This window comes from Aphelocoma coerulescens, chromosome 7 (genome assembly GCF_041296385.1).
Source record: "Aphelocoma coerulescens isolate FSJ_1873_10779 chromosome 7, UR_Acoe_1.0, whole genome shotgun sequence".
In the NCBI taxonomy this organism is placed as follows: Eukaryota; Metazoa; Chordata; class Aves; order Passeriformes; family Corvidae; genus Aphelocoma; species Aphelocoma coerulescens.
The window spans coordinates 24,935,269-24,960,510 of NC_091021.1; the positions used below are offsets into that span (position 1 = coordinate 24,935,269).

General features: G+C 50.7%; 1 protein-coding gene across 1 annotated transcript; it reads left to right on the forward strand.

Annotated features, from left to right (window-relative positions):
• The first annotated feature begins 109 nt into the window (after positions 1 to 109).
• On the forward strand, positions 110 to 24,008 carry IGFBP5 (insulin like growth factor binding protein 5). Its single transcript, XM_069020953.1, has 4 exons — positions 110 to 1,413; positions 18,787 to 19,013; positions 19,178 to 19,297; positions 19,684 to 24,008. The coding sequence occupies exons 1-4, from the start codon at positions 1,083 to 1,085 to the stop codon at positions 19,813 to 19,815; spliced, it is 810 nt and encodes a 269-aa protein (XP_068877054.1). The 5' UTR covers positions 110 to 1,082; the 3' UTR covers positions 19,816 to 24,008.
• Positions 24,009 to 25,242: the final 1,234 nt, after the last annotated feature.

The window sequence follows — 25,242 nt, forward strand, 5'->3', positions numbered from 1 at the left end:
GCTGAGGTGTCATTGGGATCTCAAATTGCAGCGAGGGGCTGGCAGGCAGCCAGAGGCAGTCTATTTAAAAGACAGCCTGTTCTGCAGTATTCAGTCTCTTTAGAAACTTCTCCAGGGGAAAAGTGTTGGGAGATCTACAAAGTGGATTTTTTTTTCCTCTTTTTTTTTTTCCCCTTCCCCCTGATTTTTTACCGCTCCTCTGCCGACTTTGCAACAAAACACTCCAACTTTGCAGAAAACTTTTTTTTATTATTCTTTTGGTCTTTTTTTTTCTTTGCAAATCTTGGAAGAGGAAAGCGGGAGAGTTGAACAGAGCCGATCGAAACACAACTTTGCTTCATACCAAGCTTCCCAGACGCTCGCTGCGTCGGGAGAGACTTTTTCTCCTTCAGAAGAGGGAGGGGAGGGGAACTTTGCATCCCCTCTTCCTTCTCCTGCGTTTTCTTTTTTTTTTTCTCCTCCTGACTGCTTTGATGCATTATTAGCAGGACACTGGTTTTCAAGGAACTTTGCTCCCTTCCCAACCTGCCTCCTCCCAGCCCTTTGGGAAGTGTGTGTGCGTGAGTGAGTGAGTGAGTGAGTGTGTGAAATCGCCGTCCCACCTCCCCAAACCCCCCTGCTCCCCCACGCCTCCCCCTGCAACCTGTAGGCTGTGCAACCCCTGCAGGCTTCGCTCCCTTTCCCCCCTCCTTCCCTCCCTCTTCTTTGCGCTCCCGCGGATCGCGGTGCGAATTCCCCCTTTCGAGGCGAGAAAAAGCTGAAAGGAGAAACGGGGGGGGGGGGGGGGGGAAGACAAAAAAAAAAGGAAATCTAGACGTCCCCCCCCTCCCAACCCCAAAAGAAAAGCAGGAGGGTCTCGCACCCCGAGAATAAACCCCAGAGTGGGGCGCATGCAAGCAGGGGCTGCACTTCCCTTTCTGAATTTAATTTTTTAAAATTCTTTAATTTTTTCTTTTATTTTTTTTCTTTTTTTTTTCTTTTTTTTTTTTTTTTTTTTTTGGCCCCCGAAGGGGCAAGCGGAAAGCCAGCGCCGCCCGCTCCCGGCAGCCCCCCGCGCCCCGTCCCGCAGCATCCCCGCCGCGATGCTGCTGCGGCTCCTGGTGCTGCTGGGCGCCTGCCCGGGGCTGTCGCGGTGCCTGGGCTCCTTCGTGCAGTGCGAGCCCTGCGATGCCAAGGCGCTGTCGCTCTGCCCGCCGCCGCCGCTGGGCTGCGAGCTGGTGAAGGAGCCGGGCTGCGGCTGCTGCCTCACCTGCGCCCTGCCCGCCGGGCAGCCCTGCGGCGTCTACACCGAGCGCTGCGCCCGCGGGCTGCGCTGCCTGCCGCGCCAGGGCGAGGAGAAGCCGCTGCACGCCCTGCTGCACGGCACCGCCGTCTGCCTCAGCGAGAAGAGCTACCGCGAGCAAGCCAAGGCCGGTGAGTGACCCCGATCCTCCATCCGCAGGTCTCCCGGATGCTTATCCGCCTTGCCGGTTCGTTTTCCATCTTGCCGCCTGCTTTTTCCACCCCACCGCCAGCTCCCGGCTGCGTTTTCCTTTCCCTCGTTCCGGGTGCTCTTCCATGACCCTCCGCTTGCTTTTCCGTCTTTCCGGCTCCCTTTCCATCTTTCCGCTTGCTTTTCTGCTCCCTCCCACTGACTGCTCTTCCCTGCCCCCGCCTCTGCTTTCCCATCCCGCCGGCTGCCTTTCCATCTTCCCAGGTGCTGTTCCATGCCCCCGCTTGCTTTTCCGCCTTCCCGGCTACTTTTCCATCTTTCCACCCGGTTTTCCATCCCCACCCTCCCCCCCCCTGCGCTTCCAGCCCCCTCCCCCGCCGTGTGCTTTTTCGCCTTCCCGGCTCCTCCATTCCCTTGCACTATCACCAGCTGCTTTTCCATCTTTTTGGCTACTTTTCTGTCTTTCTGCCTGACTTTTCTCTTTCTCTCACACAATTACACACTCTGACTCCTGTTCCATCTTTGTAGCTATTTCCCCATTCTTTCTTCTCCCCATCCCCTCCACGAGCAACTTTTCCAAGCTCCCAGTTGCTTTTCCATCTCTCCTGTCTGCTCCACTACCACTTCCCCTGGCTGCTCTTTCACCCCTCTATTGCTTTTCCACCTTTCCAGCTACTTTCACATCTTTCTAGCTGTTCTTCCACCCACACCTGCTGCTTTTCCATTTTTGTGGGTACTCTTCCATCCCCCTAACTGTTCTTCCATGCCCCCTGCCACTTTTCCCATCCTTTCCATCTGTGCTCCGGTCAAACCTCCTGTTGCATCATCTCACAGCCTCCCCCACCCTGCCTTCCATCATTGCCTCTTGTTTGCCCCATCTCCAGTGGAAAGGTTTTCTTTCCCCCCTTCCCAGATGCACCTTCTTAGTCACAGCTGCATCCCAGTCCTTCCCCAGTTGCATCCTTTACATCTTTCCTGCATCCCTGCCTTCAACCCTCTCCCTGACACCTGTCTATCACCATATCCTCCACCTTGCTCTGGGGCCTGAGCTGATCTCTGCAGATTGAAGTACAGAGGAGAGCAGGGCATCTCCTTACAACCAACAGCCCCATTCCCAAAGTCCTCAGCCACCCCCACGTTTGTTGCTCTGCCTCACACTTCCTCCTTGGAATCACTACAGCCTGCGCTTTCTGTCTGCCAGCTGCTGGACCTCTTTGTTGGGCGATGGGTTTTAGCTCAGGGAGGTGAAGAGAGCAGGTGCATTAGGGACAGGATATGCATTTGCAAAAAATAATGGTGGTGTGGCTAATAACGGGAAAGAACAGGTTAAAGCAAGCATGAAGGCGAGCACAGCAGCACCAGTGCAATGCCAAGTTTCTGAAATGTTTGCACCTTGCACGTGACAAAAGCATGAAAGAAAGCACTCCTTCATTTTGGCACTCATTTCACTCCCATTTCTGGATCCTGTAGCTCATGTGAGGACAGATTCCCTATGTTCTTCCAAATACATCTGTATTTCTGCCACGGTGTGAAGGGGAGGTAGGGGAGGGTGTCCGTTTGTCTGGAGGACCACTTGGCAAAAAAAAAAAAAAAATGAAACAGAAACCCTCACTTTTCTTGGTCCATGAAAAAGTCATTTCTACTTGTTAGCAAGCGTCTGCAACAAGAATCCTTTTCTCCTTTCTAGCACCTAATAAATCTTGATGCTTTTATTATTTTTCCCCTTTGCTGCTTGCAGGCAGTGGTTGTGTTGCTATGCTCCATCCTTCAGAGCAAAACCAAATTCTGTGTGTAATAACTTCCCCCCTCCCTCAAATGACATCAGATGTCCAAACTCTCTTTAATCAGCCAGAAACAGCAAAGCTGAGCTTGGTTTTTTGAAGGGTGGCTGGAAGGGATGAGGGTTGGGAGCCTACCTGCACAGGGAGCAGAGGGTGAGGCCAGGAGCCACATTCCTGCCATGGAGCCCAGGAAGCTGGGCAGTCACCGCCATCAGCGGAGATAGGCGAAGTATCCCGGAGCGCGTCATCCTGGTGTTTATTGACTCTGCACGTGTGTGTGCGTGGCCAGGGGCAGGTGGTGTGGTCGGGAAGGCAAAGCCATGCAGCTGAAACCCAGCAGGAGAGCAGGGCCCATCCTTGCACTGTGCCGAAGGTGCCCCATACAAACACCTGAAAAAGCTTTGGCACTTGGCTCCCAGCATGAATCTCCTTCCGTTTCACCTGCCTTGCACTTCCCTAAGAAACTGGTCCTTTAGCAGGTGCTTTGTGTGAAAACTTCAGCCAGGTCCCTTGTAATTCCACTGCGTTTGATTTTCTTGGGATGGGGAACACCCGTTGAATGAACAAGGAGAGGGACAGTAAAGCGGCGGCAGGTTTGTCATGCAAACCAACCCCCTGGCACCACCTGCACTTCCAGTTTGGACTCCCTGAATGCCGCAGGGGCCTCTTTTTGACAGGTTTTGTTCGCAGACAGCAGATGAGCCTGGATTGGAAAGGCTGGTGCAAGAAGCCACAGGAGACCAGCAGGCTCCTCTTGAGATTTATGCAATTGCAAAAAAGAAATAAAAAATAAATCAGGAATTCCTGAGGATGGGAGAGGGGGAAAAAAGTCACTTGGCATTCAACTGGTAGCGTGTGAGAACAAAGTATATTTTCATAGGCATGTTTCTAAGCAACAGGGCAAGAAAAGAAATGAAGTTTGACTTGAACTTTCTGGCCTCTGCCAGTTTGGCCAGCAGCACAGGGACCGTGTGCTGGGGAAGCTGGCCTGGCCCTCCCATCTATCAATGACCAAAATTGGCCCTGAGCTGCGAACCGCTGAGAAAAAATCAGCACTCTGCAAAATAAACTATGTCACAGTGGTGAGGACTAGATCAAACTGCATTTCTATCTATTTCTGCTCTTGTGCTGGCCAAGTTTAAAATTGCAGATGTTTTCCTCCTTATGGACAAGGTGGAAATGCATCGAGCAGCACTGCAAGAGCCAGAGCCTGGAAGACCAGGCTTTGGTCTCCTGTAGAGCAGATGTCTTGCCCGGGGACAAGATGCTTGTGGGTACCATGCCTCAGTTTCCTCATATGTATGCTGGGAACAGTGGTACTGAGGAATGCTAGAGGTAATGAGCAGAATGTCCTCCTGGTTTGTTGAGAGGTCTGAAATGAAAGCAAGTGTGGGATTAAAGAGATTTAGTAGGGCTTGTTTTAAGTAGATGGATATGTAGGTACTGACAGGATGGTCCCTGTCGTCCTTCCTGCCACAACAGACACTGTCCTTCACTGAAAGCCAAACATCACGTCTGCAATTGACTGTTCCTGGTAAAAAAATATGAATGAGCTTCATTTATGGCACAGGCTGCAGGATTCTGGGTTTTCTCTGTTTTGTTTAGGTTTCCTTTGAAATATACCACGTCTTTCCATTTTTCTCCCCTGTGCTCCTGCCAGACTTCCTCCTGCTGAGACAGCAAGGTCAGGCTGAGCACCAGGGAGTGGAGGGCACAGATTGGAGCCTGCTGCCCTAAAAAGGCTCATGGAAAAACAAAGGTTGTCAAATATTTCCTTCTCTCTCGTTCCTGCTCTCTTTCTAGAAAGCGAGCAAGACTTGGCAAGTTTCCTCATGAAACCGTGAGCCAACGATAACCAGGAGGGGAAGGGGGGGGGGGGGTTTGCAGAATTAGCCCTAAGAAAATCATCTTTGCTGCGTCAGCTGACAGGAGGAGGAGGACTGCTGCCGAGCCCAAATTTCCTGCGGCTTGTGTTTGGTGCTATCCTTTATTGCTCCCCAACATATTTTCCCCCACCCCATTCCCCCTTCCCTTATTCGCCTGCTCTACATTTGGGGATGTGGAGCTTCAGGGGTGAGCAAAGGGGAGGTGACGAGGCAGGTGGGCAGCTCCATGTAGAGATTCAGAGTGAGGGTGAGGGTTAGGGCAGGGGTCATGGAAGCAGGGCGCTTGGGATGCACTGGCTTGTGCACGTGTCACTCTCGGAGGGACCTGGCTTGTGCAAGCGGCAGGTCCATTGCGAAGCAGCTCCGAGCTGTCAAGGTGAAAGGTAGTATCAACAGGCCTGCAAAACCTCAGATACTAAACAGGAAAATCTCCATTTTTCTTTTGATCTGGAGTTTCAACAACAATAACAATATATCCAAGAAAAAAAAAAAAAGTGAAATCCATCAGGTGCCAGCAACAGGGCTGGGTTTCTGCGGTGTGTCTGTGTACGGGGGAGGAAGGGATAGGGTGGTTCAAACAGGAAAGGAGGGGCCTTGGCTGGAAGGATTTTTCAGCAGCCTGGTTTCTAAGGAAGGAGGGAGAATATTAAGTAGTTGATCCAAATGAAATTCCTGCCGAGTGCCAGCAGAGTTCACCGGAGAAAAGACGTGGCTCTGTGCGTGCGTGCATGAGTGATAGAGCTGGCCCCGAGCTTCCATGCAGCCCTGGACCCACTCCAGGTCAGTGCAGGGAGCCCCTCCAGAGCCTGCACCACCACAGCGGAGAGCAGGAGCTGGTCTCAAACGGGAGCCTCTGCAAACTTGAGGAATGCCGGAGGAGGCCATTGTATCTCCTTGTGTCGACACTTCAGCAGCAGCAGCAGCATCCTGTGCCCAGATGATCGTCGCGGCTTTGGCACGTCAGTAACATGAGCACAGTCATGTGCGACTGGAAGCGTTTGCCTGACTGCGGGGTGTCCCCTCAGGCTTGACAGAAGGGGGTAGGAAAGATTTGGTATCTTCTGTGCCAGCTTCAAGACATCCTCCGGTGCCTTTTGTCGCTTAGTTTGTCACACGTGTCAGAGCGGAGGGGGGAGGAAGAGGAGGAGAGGCGGCGGCCGGCGCTGCCGCAGGCGGAGCGCGGTGCTCTGCTTCCTCCTAACGACCGCTGGAAGCTCTGCTCGCCCCGGGCCGAAAGGGCCGCAGATGCAGGAGCAGCTGCGGGAGCTGCTACAGCAGCGTTTCCCAAAACTCTTCATGCAAACTGAAAGGCCTGGGAGCAGCCTGGGAAGGGTGGCGGGAACCTCAGCCCCTCCGGGGCTTGCCGTCCTCTGCTCGGCGGGGTGAGCTAAGAACAGTTTTAGAGCAGATAAAAGTGCCCATGGCACAGCAAATCCTGGCTGCCTTATTTTTTTTTTTTCCCCCAAGCACTTAGTGGCACAAATTCAAGGCCAGACGTAAGTGGAGAATTTGGCTGGAGCACACCTGCCCCTCAATGTGTGCTGCAGAGCAGCAGGATTGATGTGCACAGGGAAGATATGCGTGTGAGCATATGCACACATGTACCCGTGTTCACACGCCCACACATGCCTGCATAAACATTTAATGTGTGCAAGCACACACACGGAGCAGTCTTATCTCTGGAGGCAGAATGGTTTCTAGGCAGCACACACAAACCTCTCTTAGATGCGCAGGTTCTGGTTATGACTGGCACATCAGTATTTTGCCATCAAGATCAGATACTGGCATACAGATCAGCCTACCCTATCCTCCCACTGAGGGCTCAGAAATGAGATGCACCAGGTGAGCATATCAAACAATGGGAGGTGAGGAAGGAGATAGATGCAAGATCTGTCCTCTCAGCCAGCTGTGTGGATCCAAACTCACCCCGTGCTTGGAGGTGGTTTGTGTTTTCTGGCTAGACTAAGATAATACACTAAGAGATTTCATAAGGGCAAATTTTCCCATATCAAACAAGCAAATTCTCCACAGCAAAGGTGTGAAGTTGTGACTTGCAAAGGACAGCCAGTCCACCTGCCAGGGCAGTGGTGCCTGGTGTTATAAGTGGAGGAGATGGTGCCAGGGGCCCTGAGGTCTCTGGGATCCTGCAAACTTCTCTATGTCTAGGCAGCAACCACTCGCCTTCAGGAAGGTGTGAAAGAAGAACTGAATTGGGAAAAGACGGCACATTTGCTGAGATGTAGCAGCAGAGGGCAGGAGAAACAGCCTCCAGCACTGACCAGAGGAAGTTATAGGACCCAAAGACATGATGCACACAGAGGTCAGAGATGATCCAAAGATCATCTTTGGCCATGTGAACTCACTGGCAGCCAGCCTGATAACCACCTAGTCATTTATAAGGAGGTTTTTTACAGGGAAAAAATAGATATTATTTGTTTATCGTCAGGACAGGAATAGACAAAAGTATGAGGAGGCTCTGCTGGTGAGAAGGAGAGGGATGCCTGACCCACCCATGCTGGAATCCCCTAATCCCTGGGTCCAGCAAGCATGAGCCTCCACACTGGGTCTCCCCAGGGCAATACATAGGGCTGCCTGTGGGGTGTGGACTGGGGCAGCAGTTGTGCCAGCACTCGTGGGTCGTGGGGCTGCCCATTTAAGATCACTGGGCACGGTTCATGATTTATGCCTTGGGTCAACCTGGAAGGGTCCCGTCACATCTGGTGACATCCCCCATCCTCTCGCCACTCAACCCCCACAAGACACTGTGTTCCTTTGGCTGTGTAGCCAAGGCAAGACCCAGCAAGATGTTGTTTTTGAGGTGGCTCTTTGATGCAAGTGATATGAGGGGACACCTTAGTGTTCATGTCAATCCACTGCTTGAAGTTAATCCCAGCAGGGGCCAGCACAATGTGTTTGCAGAAATTTGGGACTCTTGGTGATTTGACATGGGCAAATTTGCTCTCAAGGAATCCATTTCTCAGCATGTTTTGGTAAGTCTTCTGTCTGTTTCTGACCTTTCCAGGACAAGTGTGAGAGAGACTCTGGTCAACAGGTTAAATTTTGAGGAGGCATGTTAAATTTATGCTTGTGAAGTCAGTGGGCGTTTCTTGTGTGCACATGCACAAGGCCTTGTTCTCACTATTGCCCTTATTCTCCAGACCCCTCTGATATTCCATCATTTTTCACTGTAACTCCACCCCAGTGTTGCTGTCTTTTCCATGCAGAATGGGGGAATGTGGGGTCAGTATCTCCCACTCTAAATGGGCACACCATTCCCTATTAGCCTGGCAGGGCTTGATCCTGCAAGATGCTGAGCACCTTTCCTTGAGGGCCAGAGAATCAAAGGCTTTAGGGCACCTCTCCCCTCAGTGGGAACCAGCTGCCTCAGTCCTCGAAGGACTGTGGGCCAAAGCAAAGGCTGTTGGCTCTGGCAGAGTTGGAAAGCTCTTTGCAGCTTCAGGCCTTGAGGGCTGTTGTTGCAGTTTGGTTTGTTTGCTTGTTGGATGGACACAGCTGGCTCGATGATGGAGATAATTGTTATGTTGATGGAGATGACTTGTCTGGTTGCTATTTAAGGGCAGGAAGGTAATCCTGACAGATACTTAAGGAAATGATTGCCTAGCTAAACAGAAGAAGGAATGTTTCTGAAAGGTAACTTTGGGGGCAAAGTTGGCCAATATTCATTATTCTTTTTTTTTAGAAAAACAGTAGAAATATTTTATTTTTCCAAATACAGATGGGATTCATCAGAAGATGATTAAATCAACAGAGCTATTTATTATTCATGCTTAAGAAATCAGATGTTATGTGTTAGACTAATGATGAAAATCTGTAATTAAATAAGCCAGTGAAAACTATGGAACCTGGCTTTCACTTCCTAATTTAAAGGTGGAAAAGAAGAAAAGTTTTACTGGGGAAGAATTGCATGCCTTACACCTGTCCAGCAGTCAATTATGCTGCTGCCACAGCTGCATATATGTCTTAAGATACTTTAATTATATCTAAATACAAAGTGATATACAGTCATTGCTTTCACTTGTGTGTCTTTCTTTCCTGATGAAATAGTAGATGTGGGTGAAATTTTCTGCATCATTTCATAGCCATTTCAGCATCCAGTTACTTGGTTTTGTAAAAGCAGCGGTGGCCTGAGGTTGCAGGAGAAGCAACAAAGTGCAACAATGATTATATCGTTCCAGAAAGGCTCCAGATCTGTGGCAAGGGGTGATTAGTTGTCTTTCATGGAGCTTCAGACCCCAAAATGGAGGTCTGTACCCTTTTCTACATCAAGAGACCCATCGGGGTTTTTTAACATTCAAAAGCATCTTTGCATCGTGTTGGACCAAGAGAAATTGCTAATGTATGCAGTGGTACAGGGTGGAAAATGGCTAAGAGAGGCAAGACTCATCCATTAGGATCAAACTTGGGCAAATTTCTCCTTATCAATATTGTCAGAATGTGAATGTCAAGCTTCTGGTACTTTTTTGTGGTCTGATTTAGGTGGACTGAGAGATTAAATAACAGCCAGGCCTACTGCAGGCAAAGGCTTTCTGAGAGAAGGAGCTAAGACAGAAGGGAGTCCTGAGGGCAGAGGTTGGAAATGTCATCCCTCAGAGGTGGTAATAGTTGGGATGGACGGTACATGTGATGATGTGTCATCTGGTGCTGACACAGAGATGAGCAATGGATGATCTCACACAGCTTTTCCATCTGGTTTAAGGCAAAACTGTGAAAGTGAGGCTGAAGGCCTAGAAGTTAATCCAGGCTAGGCTGGATTAATCACAGCTGCACGCCTGAAATACTTTTGGCATTTTAGCAGTTCTTGTCCAACACCTGACACAGGTGCATCTCCACACTCCACCTTAATGTGCCTTTTCCTCTCTCTTTGTGGTGGGCAAGGGGTTTGACTTTCTTGGCTCTTCCAGTTCCTGACTGCTGTTGAGGCCAACAGAGACCCTCAATAACCAACTGTGGGGAAAGATCTGGGCATGGAGACCACCAGCTTCTGGTGGGAGTAGAGTTTCCCGGAGTCAGTTCCAGTAGGACATTTGTTAAAACTTCTGCTCAACATGAAAAAAAATCAGATTCAAAACCCTGTCCAAAAGGCAAAAGTTGCCTTCATCCGTAAGCAGGCCAGAGGGCTTAGCCTAACCTGTAGTGACCGCATTTTTGGTAGGACATCCTTTTCTCAGGATCCTCTCCTTTAATACAGGATTTTCCTCTTAATTTCGTATTATTCCTAAGGTAAAGAGCTACAATATCCACACTGACTTCCCAGCTCTTGATAGTCACCAGCAGCACTCTTTTGGATATGGGTCAGCTTCTAAGGCCTGACTCTACTATGATTTGTAATACTTGGGTTTCAGAAACCAAAACTGCATTGGCATCTTGGCAGCACCTGCTTTTAATTCCAGGTTTCTTGATGTCTCATGTATATTGCTACCAGTCTTCACATGAGTTGTAAAGGCAAGTCCCACATAGTCCAAGAGGGCAAATTACCTACTCCTTCTCCCTAGTTACACTTCCTCCATTGCTGTCACTGAGCTACCTGCATCCAAAAAAGTCCCCCTGCCTGCTTCTTTTTCATACAATAATGATAGTTGATGGACACTGTTAGGGTTCTCTTCCAACTCATCACACCTCCTTCATTTCTACAGGCACAGTAAGATTTTTTCCAAGTCATCTCTGGTGGCCAGATGATCAAAACAAACAACCTTTTGTTTTCATTCAGAAAATGTTAAAGCATGTGTGTTCTCATCTTTTTGCCACAAGTAAGCCCCGTGGAGAAACTGCTGGTAAACAATTCAGTGATGCCTTTTAGGAGCTAATCCAGATTTTCCTCACCTTTATTGTTAGTTAGGCAGAGACTGACATGCAGTCTTCTCTGAGTTTTCCTTCTTTGCTCTTTTCTGCTCTTAGTTTCTTGGCAGTTTGGTATGAGTTTTGCCTCCTTTATTGCAACCAATGAAATCTGCCACTAGGGTGGATTTATTGGAAAAGATGCAAGACTAAGAAAGGCTGAATTATTTCATGCTTTCCAGGAAGGAAAAATATATCTTGGTCACTCTGATATTGAAAGATGATTTATTTAGATTTCTGTGGGTCATAATTCAGCTCTCAGCTTCTTCTGCAGTTTCGGCATATGGAATGGGGAACATCTGCAGTCTCCAGATGATGTGAAGGAAATATGTTTTATCTTCCTATCATCAGTGCATCAGCAACAGGAGCTTCTTGATATAAATCTAGTCCTGCAAAACTTCCTTCCCCTCCACTTGCCAGTTCAGTTCTCTGGAAGATAACTTTGTTCAGGAAATGTCAGGCTGATACAAGCAGCTATCTAGCAACAGAGTGCCTGCAGTTTTGCAAGATGGTGCACATCAGCATCATTTAATTGAAACGGATGGAGGTTTGCTCATCATCTTACCGGAGGGCAAAACTCTGGAAAGTTTCCCAATTCTTTTATTGGTTAGATATTTTGGGTTCTCTCTTGGACAGAAATCATTGTCATGAGAACCCAGAGTCTCTGGCTGTGCTGCCTGTTGACTCAGACCCTCACCTGGTCTTGGTATGTCTTGTATGTGCATTGCAAACTCCCACACCTGCATGGAGAACTGATTGTAAACAGATTTGGGAACTCCTTGGAAAGAGACAAAGACAACACCTCCTGTTCAGCCCCAGTCTTTGCTTTTACATCTCAAGGCAGCAGCAGTCTAGCCCACCAGCTGGTGCCCAAGCTTGGCTCTTCCCGCACAACATGGGTGCTTGGAGACTGCTGAACTAACAACTAGCAATGTGTAGGGAAGGAGCTTCCATCATGAAGCTCCCCATATCCAAACCTGCTTTTCTCCTTGCTCTACAGAGTTGCTCTCAGAGAGTTTTATTTTGTGGCTGCAGCAAGGAAGGGCAGCTCAGGAAAGCACCAGTTGGCACCTAGCAACACAGATCCTTCCTTAAGTTTCCAGTTCCCATAGCTATACCTTTCCCACTTCCATGGCATTTGCTGGCACTGTGGAGAAGTCATGCTGATCCAGAGATCCGCTCCTACAGACAGGTCCTGCACTTCCAGAGCAGACCAAAACATCAGCTGGTTCTCTTGAGAGCTCCTTTCCCACATGCCGAGCTGCATTTCTCCCCCATCCAGCTCTGTATAGGGACTCCGAGGTCATCAGGATGATGATCTCCCTTTCCCATGAATCCTGTGTGAACCTGGGGGCAGCCCAAGCACCTGATATTCACGCTCTGCAGGGTGAGCCCTGGCTGATACAGCAGAATCTGCATCCACAGGTTTCTGCTGAGGAGACATTACTCACCTGAGAAAGAGCTGGTCTTCCAGGCTAGTTCAGCAAAGCCCAAACAATAACTTCAAAAAAAAAAAGGCCACAGCCATCAGTGCTTGCTCTCTGAGGCTCTTCTATATTGATACCAGTCTTCACATGAGTTGTAAAGGCAAGTCCCACATAGTAAGGATCCTCCTGGCTCTTGGCTTAATAAAATGGAGATAAGTCCTAGCCTTCCAAGCCAGCTCTCTGGATGCTTTTCCATCTCTTCTGAGCTTGGTCTTGCTGATCCATATCCTTCCCTTAAAAAGTGTCTCAGTGGAACAAGGGAGTGAGGTCTCATCAACTTCCACCATGTTGTCACAGGGGTATAAGATACTGGAATACCCTGGAGCCCTTCTTCCAAAAGCTTGTGTGGCTTTTGAGCCGTGGAGTGATTGGATTCTGATCATGTCTTTGGTAGGTGACTGGGTGTGGTGGGGCAGAGTGGGTGTTTCTGAGAGCACTTCACAGTGCTTTGACTGCTAAAGACTTTCTTCCACACTCTGCAAATCACAAAAGTGTTTTGTTGCCTTTGGCAGCTGTTGAAGTTCCTAATTCCCAGGGAAGGAAATATGGTCTGTGTTTTCTTACTACTGCTCCTGTGTCTGCAAAACAGCTTGGCCCATGGGAACTACATCACAGGCTGCAAGGGGACCAAGACTGAAGAGGTGGTGGGAGTTACCTTTTCTTAACTTCAGGTGTTTGGAGGCCTAAGTGTGATCATTGGAGTCACAGGAGAAGAGACTGGAGTTTCCAGAGATATGTCATTCCACCCTAAAATCAACACCCAAGCCAAATGATGGGGCTGGTCACATTTTGGAGGGTGCAGCATCTCTGCAATGACTTACACATGGAGTTTGACCATGCAGAACACCTCAGTGTTAGCATTCAGGTGTTATGTGACATAGATTTGTTTTAAGCGTCTGTTGCACATTTCTGAGACTTGTGGGAGGTCCCAGCAGGGCTGCTGTTTTTGTGTTCTTGGTGTGTGGTGTCTCCTCTGAGCCTCTCATCACCTGCAAGTATTACCAGCATGCTCCCTCGCCAGTCCTTACCAGACAGACTGCACCGGCCTGATGCCGAGACCCCACCAAAGCACAAAAGTTCGTTCAAAGTCCAAGGCATATTGCAGCTGGCTCTCCAGCAGACAACACCCTGGGCTAGTGGAAGGACTGGCTGGAGCCTCCATCCTCAGCCCTGGCTGCTCCACCTCCACTTGGTGCCAGATGGCCTCGGGCTGGGCGGCTGCCTGAGCTCACTGCCTGACCTCACCAGGGTGGTGGCCTCAGCAGTGACCCCAGCCCAGGCACAGCGCCTAGGCTCCTCCACTGACCACCCCAGCAGGGCTGGGGGCCGGTCACCACCGGGCGGGGGGCTGTGCCTGCAGCAGGAATGTAGACGAGCTGTTCTTCATTAGGCGGGTGAAAGCTCCTGGGCTTTTGCCTGGGCTGAGTCTGGTGGCCTCTGGGGAGCTCAGGAATGCTTTTGCTCAGTTGTATTCTCCAGCTGCCAAAGGGTGCAAGACGAGATGACACTCCTCGCTTTGCATCCCTTCCCTGCCTGCATTATCCCTTCCCTGCCTGCATCTTGAGAATGCAAACACAGTGACTGTCTCTGTGTGCTGACCAGGAAGGAGGAATTTTTATTGTCACATCATGGCCACAGATGCAAGTCCAGGTCAGGGAGAAATTTGCCTGCCCATTCCGGTGTAGGTCAAGCATGTCCCCTCCTCTGGAGTGGCAACAAATGGGAAGGGCAGCTGGGGAAAATACCCAGGGTTTTTACCAGCCAGGTACCTAAGAAAAGAATTCCTGTATAAACTGCATATGCAATGAGCACCTCTGAATAGAGATGGCTGAGTTTGGGGGCAGAGGACTGGGCAAATTCTCAAGGTCTCCACCTGTGACATTTGTGTTGTTCCTGTGCTAGAGTTTTAGTTGAGATCCCCATTAAGTCTTTCTCCAACACCTTCCTGCTTAAGTGGTGTATTATGTTAGTGCCTATGCTGTAAATAATAATGATCATGATAATAATCAAGAGGGCTGTTTAGCAGGGTTGTGCTGTGGTTGTGTATGTACTTCTTAGGTGCATGTGGCTTTTGGGGGTGGTGTTGAACAGGACAGCAAGTCCTCTAGCAGCGGGCTGTGGCTGTAACGAGCACGGATCATTAGGAGCAGCAGTCAATAGATCCTTTCTGCCAGAAACCAATGAAAATATGTTACAAAAACTGAAGCCTCCCAGCCATTTGGAAGAAGCTTCGTGCTTCACTCTGTAATGTCAGCAGGCAGGGATGCAATGTTCCCACACACTCCACTCTCCAGTGTGGATGCACCACCTTACTGGGAGCTCACATGGGTCCAAAGCATCTGAAGCCCAGGAGCACCAGGCTGGGTTTTGATGCAGGGCAGGATGATGTGTAGTCTGCTCTGGGTGGTATTTGTTGAGGACAGCAGGCAGCCAGACAGGAGCAATTTGTGGCTTCCCAGAAACAGTGCCTGGCATTTTGCTACTCTCCTTCCCTTCTGCAGGGAACGGTTGGAAATGGTTCCTGTTAGGGAGCTTCCTCTGGCTAGCCTGGAGTGGGGAGAAGACACTATGCCCTCAGCCCAGGGCAGAGGACAGCTCACGCTCTGCTGTGGGTATTTTCTGCCTCCAAGGGCTCATGGATTAAGACATCAACAGCACAGTCCTTTTGGCCTGGCCTGGGTCAAGAGCCTTTCCAGATGCTTGCCCCTCTTTCCCTGGGCAACAGTGGATCAGACCAGACGTGAAGCCATGGGGTGGCTCTGAGCTGAGTCCAGTCTCCTGCCTTGGCTGTAGGGTCAACATCCCTTTGAGGTTGCTGCAGCCCACGTGCTACCTCCAAGCTAGCCAGGCATCCTCAGCTTGCCCAGCAGTGTAATTCTTTTGTGTCATTTTTCTGTGCCAGTAAGCTTGGGGCTTCTACTGAGAGGTGATCTCCTCCTGAGTTGTGGGGAGAAGGACTGGAGGTGTGCAAGCCACCCACCTCCTGTTTCCCACTGTCCCTCATCTGGGGACACTGTGAGTAGGGACTTCCTGCCCATGCCCTATGCCCACAGGGATGCAGCGTGATTTGTCTGTGCCTTGTGCCCCTGGAGAGGCAGCTCTGCCTCTGCAGACGGTCACCAGGCTGGCAGGTGGATGGGAGTAGGCAGGAAGGGGCTGTGTGGCAGGCCAGAACCTGACAGTGAAGGAGGAGGAACGCCAGCCTCCTTGCTGAGTCTGAAACACAAGTAGGGCTCATTTGAGGACGTTGCTTCTGCCAGCACGTCCTCAGGCATGGAGGCACAGCGATGCCAATGCTGCCTGCCATGAGCCAGCCTGGGGGCAGACAGAGGTTAATGAATGAGCTGGTGGGTGAGGATGGGCATGTGCGTGCAGGAGCTCTAGAGATGCTGGCATGTGTGTCTGGTCCTGGTGGCAGTGGGCAGCTGCAGGTTGATGTGGATGGGCCAGCCAGGAAGAGAAGGGAGGGGCTGCATGGATGCTGCATGCCCCAGCTGTGCCTTTTCCTCTCCTCTTGGCACTGGGAAGGTCCCTTACCAGCTGCCCAGAGCTTGCCAGGAGTTTCTGTCAGAGACCTCTGCCCTTCGGTTTGTCAAAATTGGCTTGTTAGAAGAAGGGGTTGTGTCAGCTTTGTTGTTGAAGGAAATTAGGCTATAAAAAAATATTAGAGGGTGGAGGAAAGGGATCCCTTCAAGGCATTCATGGAGTTGTCACTGGGATATAAAGACCCAAACTAGACACCACTGCTGAGTCACAGATGAAGGAGTCCCATCACTTCCATCCCTTGTTGTATGACATCCCAAGTGTATGTTCCCACTTGAGGGGGAGAACATACATGCCAGGGATAGTGAAGGGGTCAGTTCCAGGTGGTTTTTCAGCCCTGCAGAAAGCACGGGACTCGGGCTGGGATCTCAGCAGCTTTTAGTGCACATCAGTTGCAAGGGCACAGGGATCCTGTGGCTCCCATCTCTCCTTGCTGAAAGGGCTCCACATTAGTCCTCAGCTCACTCTGGCTTGCTGTCAGCTCACTCTGGCTTGCTGGCAGCTTGTAGGGAGGAGGGATAAGGTGCTTGCAAGAGGGTAAAGCTGCTGACCTTGTGAGCAGTCTGAGCTGCTGCAAACACCCATTGCATGGCGAGTCCTGGGGACTGGACACCCTGTACTGTTTTTCTGACTGAATCCTCACTGCCTTGTACCCTTTATTTGTTATTTGTTTTTATTTGTTAGGATTGCCCTAAGAAGCTGTGCCTCACTTATTTGTTATTGCAGAGGTAATGAGCTGTGCTCCTCTTGTGCTACTGGGGGGTTGCCAGAACCAATGTGAAACCTCCCTCCCCTTATTACTGTAGGGCAGCCCAGGGAGATACTTCGGCAGCGCCTTCTCCAGCCCTGGATGTGGGTGCCAGAGGGAATTCCTGGGACAGAACACAGCGTGTTTCATTGCCATAAGTAGGGCTTAGTCACTGCAGATGCCTCTGTTCTTCTTTTGGATCTTGAGTTGCCACAATATCTTTTGAGGTAAAGGATGTGCTTTGGCTGCACCTTGTATTGTTTCATTCTCTGGGGAGTAATTCCCAGTTTACTCAATCTCTTCTCTATCCCCTGTCTGTCATCCTCTTAGAGTAGAGGAGCCCTGATCTGTGCAGGCAGTTGAGTCCTGGAGCAAGGAATAAAACCCCAAGCATATGAGCATCATGAGGCAAAATGGCAAAATGATCCCATCCTGGGGAGCCACGTGAGTCCTGGGGATGGTGCAGGAAATTGTTTTTGTTGCTCTGAGCAGTTAGGAGGGTGTCGAGTTGGGGATGCAGATCCAATGCTGCTCTTGTGGAAACAGAAAAAACAAAGGGCCACTGTAATAAATAAGTGGCCATGAGAAACTTTCCATTTTTTGCTGGGACAGTGCAAGGTCACCTTGGCAAGGAGGAGTAGGAGACTGGGACCTGTGGCTGGCCTGGTCACCCAGTGACCAGCCTGTCTGCTCGGTCACCTCCAAACCCTGCAGATGAAGTGTGTGTGACAGTCTGGTGCTGCCATCTGCCACTGAGCGTCTCGTCTGTCCCCCCCCGCTGGGCATCCTCAGACATCCCTGGGCAGCAGTGACATCCTTGTCACCTTTCTCCCTCTGGTGCTGCATCTGGGTTCCAGGAAGCAGTCAGTCTGCAGGAAGAATCCTGTTTGCCTTGTTGGGGGCATATCTCTGCTTTTATTTTAATCCTGAGCCTTTTTCCCTCCTGTAGGAGGGGATGAGCTGAGTTTCACTGGCATAGAAACTGCAAGAAATTCAGGAACAGATTTCAGCTACTATGATGCTTTTCCTTCTGCTGCAGTGAGTTTCCTCATGGTCGCTTGCTGGTCCCAGCACAGACTTGTCATCAGCACTGGACTTCTGGGGATCCAGGGGTCAGGAGACCGGGAACTTCAGGAGCTTTAAACTGTATGCAAATTTAATCAAGAAATAACCCTTTTTCACTCTGGTGGTTGTACTAAATGTCAGAAGTCATCTAAGTTTAGACTGTCACCAGCTTGCTCCTATATATAACTGCACAGGGCTCCTGACTGCATCCTGCCAGCAGAGGTTATGCTGGGGGGTCTAAAGGAAGATGAGTGCCACAGACAGAACCTAAACATTGGTCCCCCTTTGCTGTCAGTACCATCAGTGGCAGTCAGGCAGCATTGCTTGGCAGTGTTACCCTTAGCTTTGCTGGCTGCTTGGTGTGTGCCAGCAGATGGGAGCTGGTTTGATCCCATGAGTGGGGCTGCAAGCTGCGGACCCTGGAGGTCCCAGCGCTTGTCAGCTGCATCTTTGGTATCACTGGTGAAGTGCCTGCCCAGCCACATGGTGGCTGTGCTGAGTGATTGACCTTGGCTTTGGAGTTGTCTCATCTTCAAGCATTCCTGGCTTTTGCTCTTGCCTTCTCAAGGCAGGGTGAAGTACAAATTCCTTACTTAATCCTCTCAGCATGGATAAACAGGGGCTTCTCTGCCTCATTTATATGTCATCTGACCCTTCCTGGAGGTAGGATCACCCTCACACTGGTCTTTTTCCACAAAAACAATGATGGCCCTTGTATGTAGAAATGCATCTTAGACCTCCAACTCCTCCATGCACTCTAGACACCTTCCTGTCCTGAGCTCAGAAGTCACACAAAAACCTTGGGAAGTCCCACACAGTGGGATAAAGCCAGGGCTGTAGGCAGCAGCTGGGAAAGGGATTTCTTTCGTTGTTTTCATCCTGCCTGGTGCAAAGGTCTCCTCTGGGGTTAGGCAGGAGGGTCTCTATGCAAAAGCAAGCCCCACTCATCTCATGGAGACCTGACAGTTTGGTACCCCTTCCCTTGCAGAACGGGAGTCCCGGGAGCATGAGGAGCCGACTACGTCGGAGATGACAGAGGAGACCTACCCGCCCAAGGCCTACCGGCCCAAGCACGGGCGCCTCTCTGAGCTCAAGGCTGAAGCCCTCAAGAAGGACCGCCGGAAGAAGATGACCCTGGCCAAGTTCGTGGGCATGGCTGAGAACACAGCTCACCCTCGTGTCGTTATCCCCGAGCTCCGGCAGGAGTTTGAGCTGGTGGGTGCCTTCACCTTCCCTCCATGGGACTCCCATGGGAAGGTGACTATGGGAGGGCATTTACCCCAGGGAAATGGGTACTACTGGGGGGGACCTGGGGGCTTTTGCAGCTGGGAGGTGCTGTGAGGTGCTTCCCTTCTCACATTTGATCTCCCTGTGTGCAGGGCCCGTGCCGCAGGCATATGGAGGCGTCCCTGCAGGAGCTGAAGGGTAGCCAGCGTATGGTGCCCCGCGCTGTCCACCTCCCCAACTGCGACCGCAAGGGCTTCTACAAGAGGAAGCAGGTAAGATGTTCCCCACCCAGGAAGGCTTTTCTCTGCTGCTGCCCTCCATGGGAAGGATGGAGGTTTTACCTCTGCTGGGTTGGTTGGGATGTTGCTGAAAGTATCTCCAGACACATTTGGTGGTGGGTGGCCTTGCTGATGGCTCCAAGTGCCATCTGGCCTGAAGCAAGCATCCTGAAGGTGCTGGTGAGGGAGAGGGAAAATTCAGAGAACCCTGGGCTGGGGTAGCAGCAGGGATGGGGATGTGCTAAAAGCAGACAGCAGGAGCCAGATCCTACCCAGGGCATTGCATCACTGGTATGAAAGAGGCGAGGCCTGATCCCCAGGGAGGGAGCCACAGTGTCTGGGGGCCAACTCCTAATCTGTGCCCTTGGGTGTCTCCCCAGTGCAAGCCCTCCCGAGGTCGGAAGCGTGGGTTGTGTTGGTGTGTGGACAAGTACGGCATGAAGCTGCCGGGGACTGACTTCCTGAGCGGAGACCTGCAGTGCCACGCGTTCGACAGCAGCAATGTGGAGTGAAGCCGCATCCCCTCCCTCCGCCCCATCACTATCTACCCAGACTCCCTTCCACCCTCCCCTCTGCACCTCCCTGTGCCCCGGGACTCCAATTCCTTTCATCTCATGTAAGACGAAAAAAGAAAGGAAAAGAAAAAAGAGAAAGGAAGGAAAATGAAAAAAACCAGAAAAGGAAAGAAAGAAAGAAGATAAGTAAGGAAAGGAAAAGTAAAAAGAGAGAAAGAAAGAAAAAAGAGAAAAGAAAATTAAAAAAGAGAAGAAAAGAGAAAAGAAGAGAAAAGGAAAAAGAGAAGAGAAAAGGAAAAAAGAGAAGAGAGAAAAATAAACTCTGAAGAAACTGAGGACTCGGAATCTACAACAGCCTTTTGACAACAAGGATTCAGCAAGGAAAGGATAGAGCCAGAGACAAACCAGCCATGGCCACTCTGCCAACCTGAACCTCTCCCCAACGCTGCCTGCACCCCTCTGCCACAAGCAGAGGTCACCCTGATGTAGGAAGCTCTCCAAGTTGGTGGTTTTCCAAGTATGGTTTTTGGGCAGGTTCTTTTTTTTTTTTTTTTTTTTTTTTTTTTTTTTTTTTTTTGGTGTTAGCTAGTTGATTTCTGAAGGGTCTCGAGAGAAAATCTTGTGGCCACCAGCATTCCCCTTGCAGTCCTCCAGTGTCCTCCCCATATTGCTGGGACTCACTTGAGTTGATTGGATTTCCATCTCAAATGACTGCCCCTATTCCAGGCAGATTTCAGCAAGGGAGGAGGCATGACACTGTTGGCTTTGTGTCTGGAGATGAGCTGGGGAGGGAAACACAGATCCTGCAATGGCACAAATACCCCCAGAAAATATCTGTGGACTTCCAAAAAAAATCATCCCAAAAGGAAATACAGTCCTCCCTGTCCAGTTCATCTTGAATGGAAGGTCAGAAATCTTCGTGGACAAGCAGGACTCTGACCTTTGTCCATCCAGGTGTGAAAGTGTATGCATGTGTGTGTGCATTGACGTGGCTTTCCCTCCTTGCAACACTTCACCTTGCAATCCGGATGTTTCAATGTAATATGCAATTGGGGGATATGCTGCCCCTCCCAAAAACAAATAATAACCTGCTGGGTTAAGCACAGAAGCAGAGTTATGGAGGAGCATCGGTGCCTGTGGAATCAGGGCCTCATCAACACTGAGGGCTGCATCACTGTTCAGACTGAAGTATCCCTACATGGGGCAGGGGAATCAGGGCCAAAACTCTTCACCACCCTTTGCTACCACAAAGACGACCAACTATGGAGATTTTTATTTTTTTTTCACAGCCAAAAATGTGGTTTGCTCCAGGGGAAAAAAAAACCCAAACCTCCACTTTGTTTCATCGTGGTTTTTTGTTAAGGCTGGTTTATAGCTTTCCCCGTGGGTAGAAAAATGCCAGTCTCCATCCTTTTGCATTGAGGATACTGCTCATGTTGCCACGGCTGATTCCCACCCTGCAGGAAGATCCTGTGATGGGCCCTTGCCTTTAACCTGGGACCCGGCTCCTTGTTGAGTGACAGCAGCCACCGCACCATGGAGACCCACTGCCTTGGGCATGCTGGGACAGCCCTGGGCTGCCTTCCTGACTCATTTGTTGTTTTTAATGTTTGCATTTGATTTTGGGACTCTTGCCTCTTGCTTATCCATGACAAGGGTCTCCACAATGTTGGTGCTGGGAGGAGATCCTGCAGCAAAGGGAAGGAAAGAAAGGAGAGGGAGCTGTGGAGTCTGGGTGCTGCTGTGGGGAAACACACCCACTGGGAACCACATCCTACTGCCACGGCTGGAGCTGGCAGCCAGCACTGGCCAAAGGACACAGCTGATCTCAGGGGGAAGGTTCCTGCACCCTCAAATCCCCTTGAGCTTCCTGGACCTGGGCAGAGAAAAATGGAGGTCCACAGCACCACTGAGGCCCCACGAATGGGGATGGGACAAGGGGGATTCAGCACTAAGGGGTTCTGGTGAAGATTTCTTGCCATCACACGTTGGGAGCCCTCATAGCCTCCCATGAGATGACATCAGTCCCCTAAACACCCCGTGGGGGCCCCCCACCAGGACGTTGCCCTGATGGAGGGCAGGACTGGACACCTGCCAAGTGACAGTGGGGGGCGAGTTTTGCTGATGGACTTCGACGGAGACCCAGCAGAATGCATTTCAGCCTGGGGACAAAGCACCTTCCCGTGCTGAAAAGAAGGAAGCATGCCACCAAATGTAGATCTGCCCCCAACAAGCCTGTTGGAGTGGGGTAACCCCCATGTTGCTGGAGAGGAGCACAGTGGGGGCTGAGAGAGGGACCCCTCCAGGCTCTGCAGGGCTGATGGAGCAGGGTTGGTTTAACCAGAGTGGTGGGTAAATGCTCGGGTGCAAGTGGGGTGCAGAATGGGGTGAAGATGGCAGGAGGAGGAGGAGGAGCTTGTGCTAACCCCAAGGGCCACTGGTCACCATTGTTGACATTGTCTGCTTGCTGATCCCTGTGCAAAACCTCCTGACTGTTTTAGGCCAGTACCACCTTTCCCAGGACCCTTCCTTCCTTCTCTCTTCCTCTTTCTTGCTTTTTTTTTTTTGTTTGTTTGTTTGTTTTGTTGTTTAATTTCCCAAAACTTGAAAGCCTTTGGCTGCAGAGAAAGAAGACGTGCCCCAGGGGTGGGATGGGAGCAGGCAGAGGGCAGCAGATCCCCATGGACCTTGCCTTTTGGGGAGGATGCTTTTGCAGGGTGTGGGTTAGCTCACAGGGCCCCATGGTGGTGTCACAATGAGGCCACCATGGACACTGGGAAGGGGACACAGGGTAACTCTCTGTCCTCTCCGTACAAAGCAAGTCTCCATGGCCCTGGGAGCCCAGAGTACCAAAATTCATCCCACACAGCCTCCCTCACCCCTGCACATCCCATGCTGGGGTGGCATTGCCTGTTCTGTCCCCGCGAACCTGGGGGGAGGATGATGGGCATTTGGGTTGTGCCACCCTCACCTCCCCAGATCACCTTGGCTCTCAGGATGGGGCACCAGGTGACCTCCCCCAGCTGCCCACTCCCTTAAGGATCCCCAGCAGGACGAGGCTGTTTACAGGCTGCACTAATATTTAGGACCGGGGTTGGAGCCTGGGTCAGGCTGGGAATGAGAGTGACTTCAGGAGGGGTTGGTCACCCTCTGGGGTGGCAGTGATGAGGTGCTCCCATTCTCAGCACCCAGCAGCACCCCTTTGCATTTAGGGTGAGAGAACCAAAAGGGGCAGATTTGGAAGCTGGGGAGGGTTCACCAGGAGGTGCTGGTAATTTGTGCATCCGGGGGTCGTGAGGCTCAGGGGTCTCTGGCTACGGTATTTGCGCCGAGCCCATGTCAGTATCTAGGATGCGAGCTGGGAAGGAGAGGACAAGGATGGCTCAGGACAGCCCTTCCACCACATCTGCCCCAGGAGCTGTGCTCAGTGGCTGGGCTACCCCTTGTCTGTACTGCAGTGGGCTTTGAAAACCACTAGTACAAGAGCATTTTGCACTATTTCTCCGCTCTCTCCCCTCTTCCCCTTTTCTCCACCTTCTCCATGAAAATTCTTCTTTGCTGTTGGTTTAGTTCCCTTTTTTTTTTTTGTTTTGTTGTTGTTGTTGATGATTTTTTTCCCCCCAAATGGAGCATTGTATATTTAAAGAACTGTCAGTTCACCTCGCTTCCAGACTGCTGTCCTGGCCCTGGCTAGGAGCCCTGCCTGCTGTGGCCCCCTCCCCAGCCCCACCAGCCCCCGTCACTGCCACCGGGACAGACGTCACCGCGCACGTTACCCTCCGTTCTAACACAGTTGTTAAAACACACCAGATTCCGAGTTTCCTGCCTGGTTTTTATCTTTAAGCAATACTCACTACACATTTTACGGTAGCTTTTTATAGCTTTACATACATACGGTAGCTCTGTTGTTTCGTTTTGGTTTTGTTGTTTTGTTTTTTTTTTTTTTTCCAGTAAACAAGAAATACTCATAATCTTACTGGTGGGAAAAAAAAAAAGCAGTTTGTGAAAAACTGACAATGGAAGAAGAGCTTAATGCTCTGTTTAGCATTTTGTACTTAAAAAAAAAATCTCACATTTTATTAAAAAGTGAAGATTGCTGTATACTATTTATTCAACTTATAATTTATGTTACTCTTTGATCTTTGTCTTTTCTCATGACAAAGCATTTATTTAATAAAGTTATGCATTCAGTTAGTTTGTGCCTGACCCTCGTGGAGCATCTGTGTGCTGGGGCCTGCCAGTGAGCTGCTCCAGCCCCAAGCATCCCACGACCACCTGTGTTGGGTCCCTTGGGGGGCTCAGCCAGCTCCACAGGGGTGCTCAGGGAGGTACAGGGCATGGAGCAAAATGGTGGCAATGCTTTAGGGAAGCTTTTGATACTAGAGCCATCTGCTAGGCTAGTGGTAAAAGTTGCATGTTTAATTTTACAGCTTCTTGAAAGCAGAGCTACAATTTTTTTTTTTTTTTTTAGAATTTTCTTTGCATGGATGTGGCCATGGGGCACAGCACACACGTTCAGCTGGCTTACCAGGGTAAAGTACCTGGCGACCAGTGATGTTAAGCCCCTAAATGCTATCGCAAACTGAGCTCCACAGCTTGGGATCAGACGTGCTATTAGAGCCTAAACCTCTTGGGGCCGCTGGAAGATCTGCCCCGCTGTCCCAGTGTGCAGGAACATCCCTGGAGCTGCTCAACCCAGCCCGGCCGTGGTCCTCAAAACACTCTGTAGTGGCTCACCCCGCTGCCCTCCCCGGTGCTGGATCTGACCCTGTCCCACCGCCCAGGCACCATCACCCTTCATTCTCCCACTCATCCCCTGACCTCCCTCCTCCTGTGCCCCTCTTCCCCTCCATTCCCCTGCCAGCATCACCCCGTGCACCCTGAGCAGGGCAGGAGGCGAAATCATCCCCTTTGCCCCTGCACTGAGGACCGTGGGCTGCCAGGGCTGTGCTAACACGCACCCCGCACGCATCCTGCAGCACATGGGGCTGGCACAGCCACCGTGTCCCCTCACGGACACCCCGCACGGCTGAGCCCGGCCCCTCGCACAGCACAGGGGGCAGGAGCCGCGCGGCGCCGAGCCGCCACTAGGCGGCGCCACGCCCCACCCGCGTTACCCTCAGGGCCAGTCCGGCCGCTTCCAGAGGCCCTGAAACTGGGCTTTCCATCCAAAAAGTTAGTGCTGTGCCCCCCGCCTTCAGCTACGGGCTAATTAATCAGCTACGGGCTAATTAATCACATCCCTAAGGACAGCTGGAGCTGTATACACGTGTGTAAATAGCTACAGGTGCACACAGATACGGTCATACATTCTTACACTAATGATGTGCTTTATATTAAATATCATTGTTTATATTATACCGTTGCATAGGTTTTTATACTAAAATACTAGGGAAGAAATTCTTCACTGTGAGGATGATGAGG

What these genes read in the sequence shown, in the direction of transcription:
- IGFBP5 (XM_069020953.1), top strand. Translation starts at nt 1,083, where the DNA reads ATGCTGCTGCGGCTCCTGGTGCTGCTGGGCGCCTGCCCGGGGCTGTCG. An exon ending in CCGCGAGCAAGCCAAGGCCG is followed by an intron (nt 1,414 to 18,786) that starts GTGAGTGACCCC and finishes CTTCCCTTGCAG; the next exon opens with AACGGGAGTCCCGGGAGCAT. An exon ending in GCTTCTACAAGAGGAAGCAG is followed by an intron (nt 19,298 to 19,683) that starts GTAAGATGTTCC and finishes GTGTCTCCCCAG; the next exon opens with TGCAAGCCCTCCCGAGGTCG.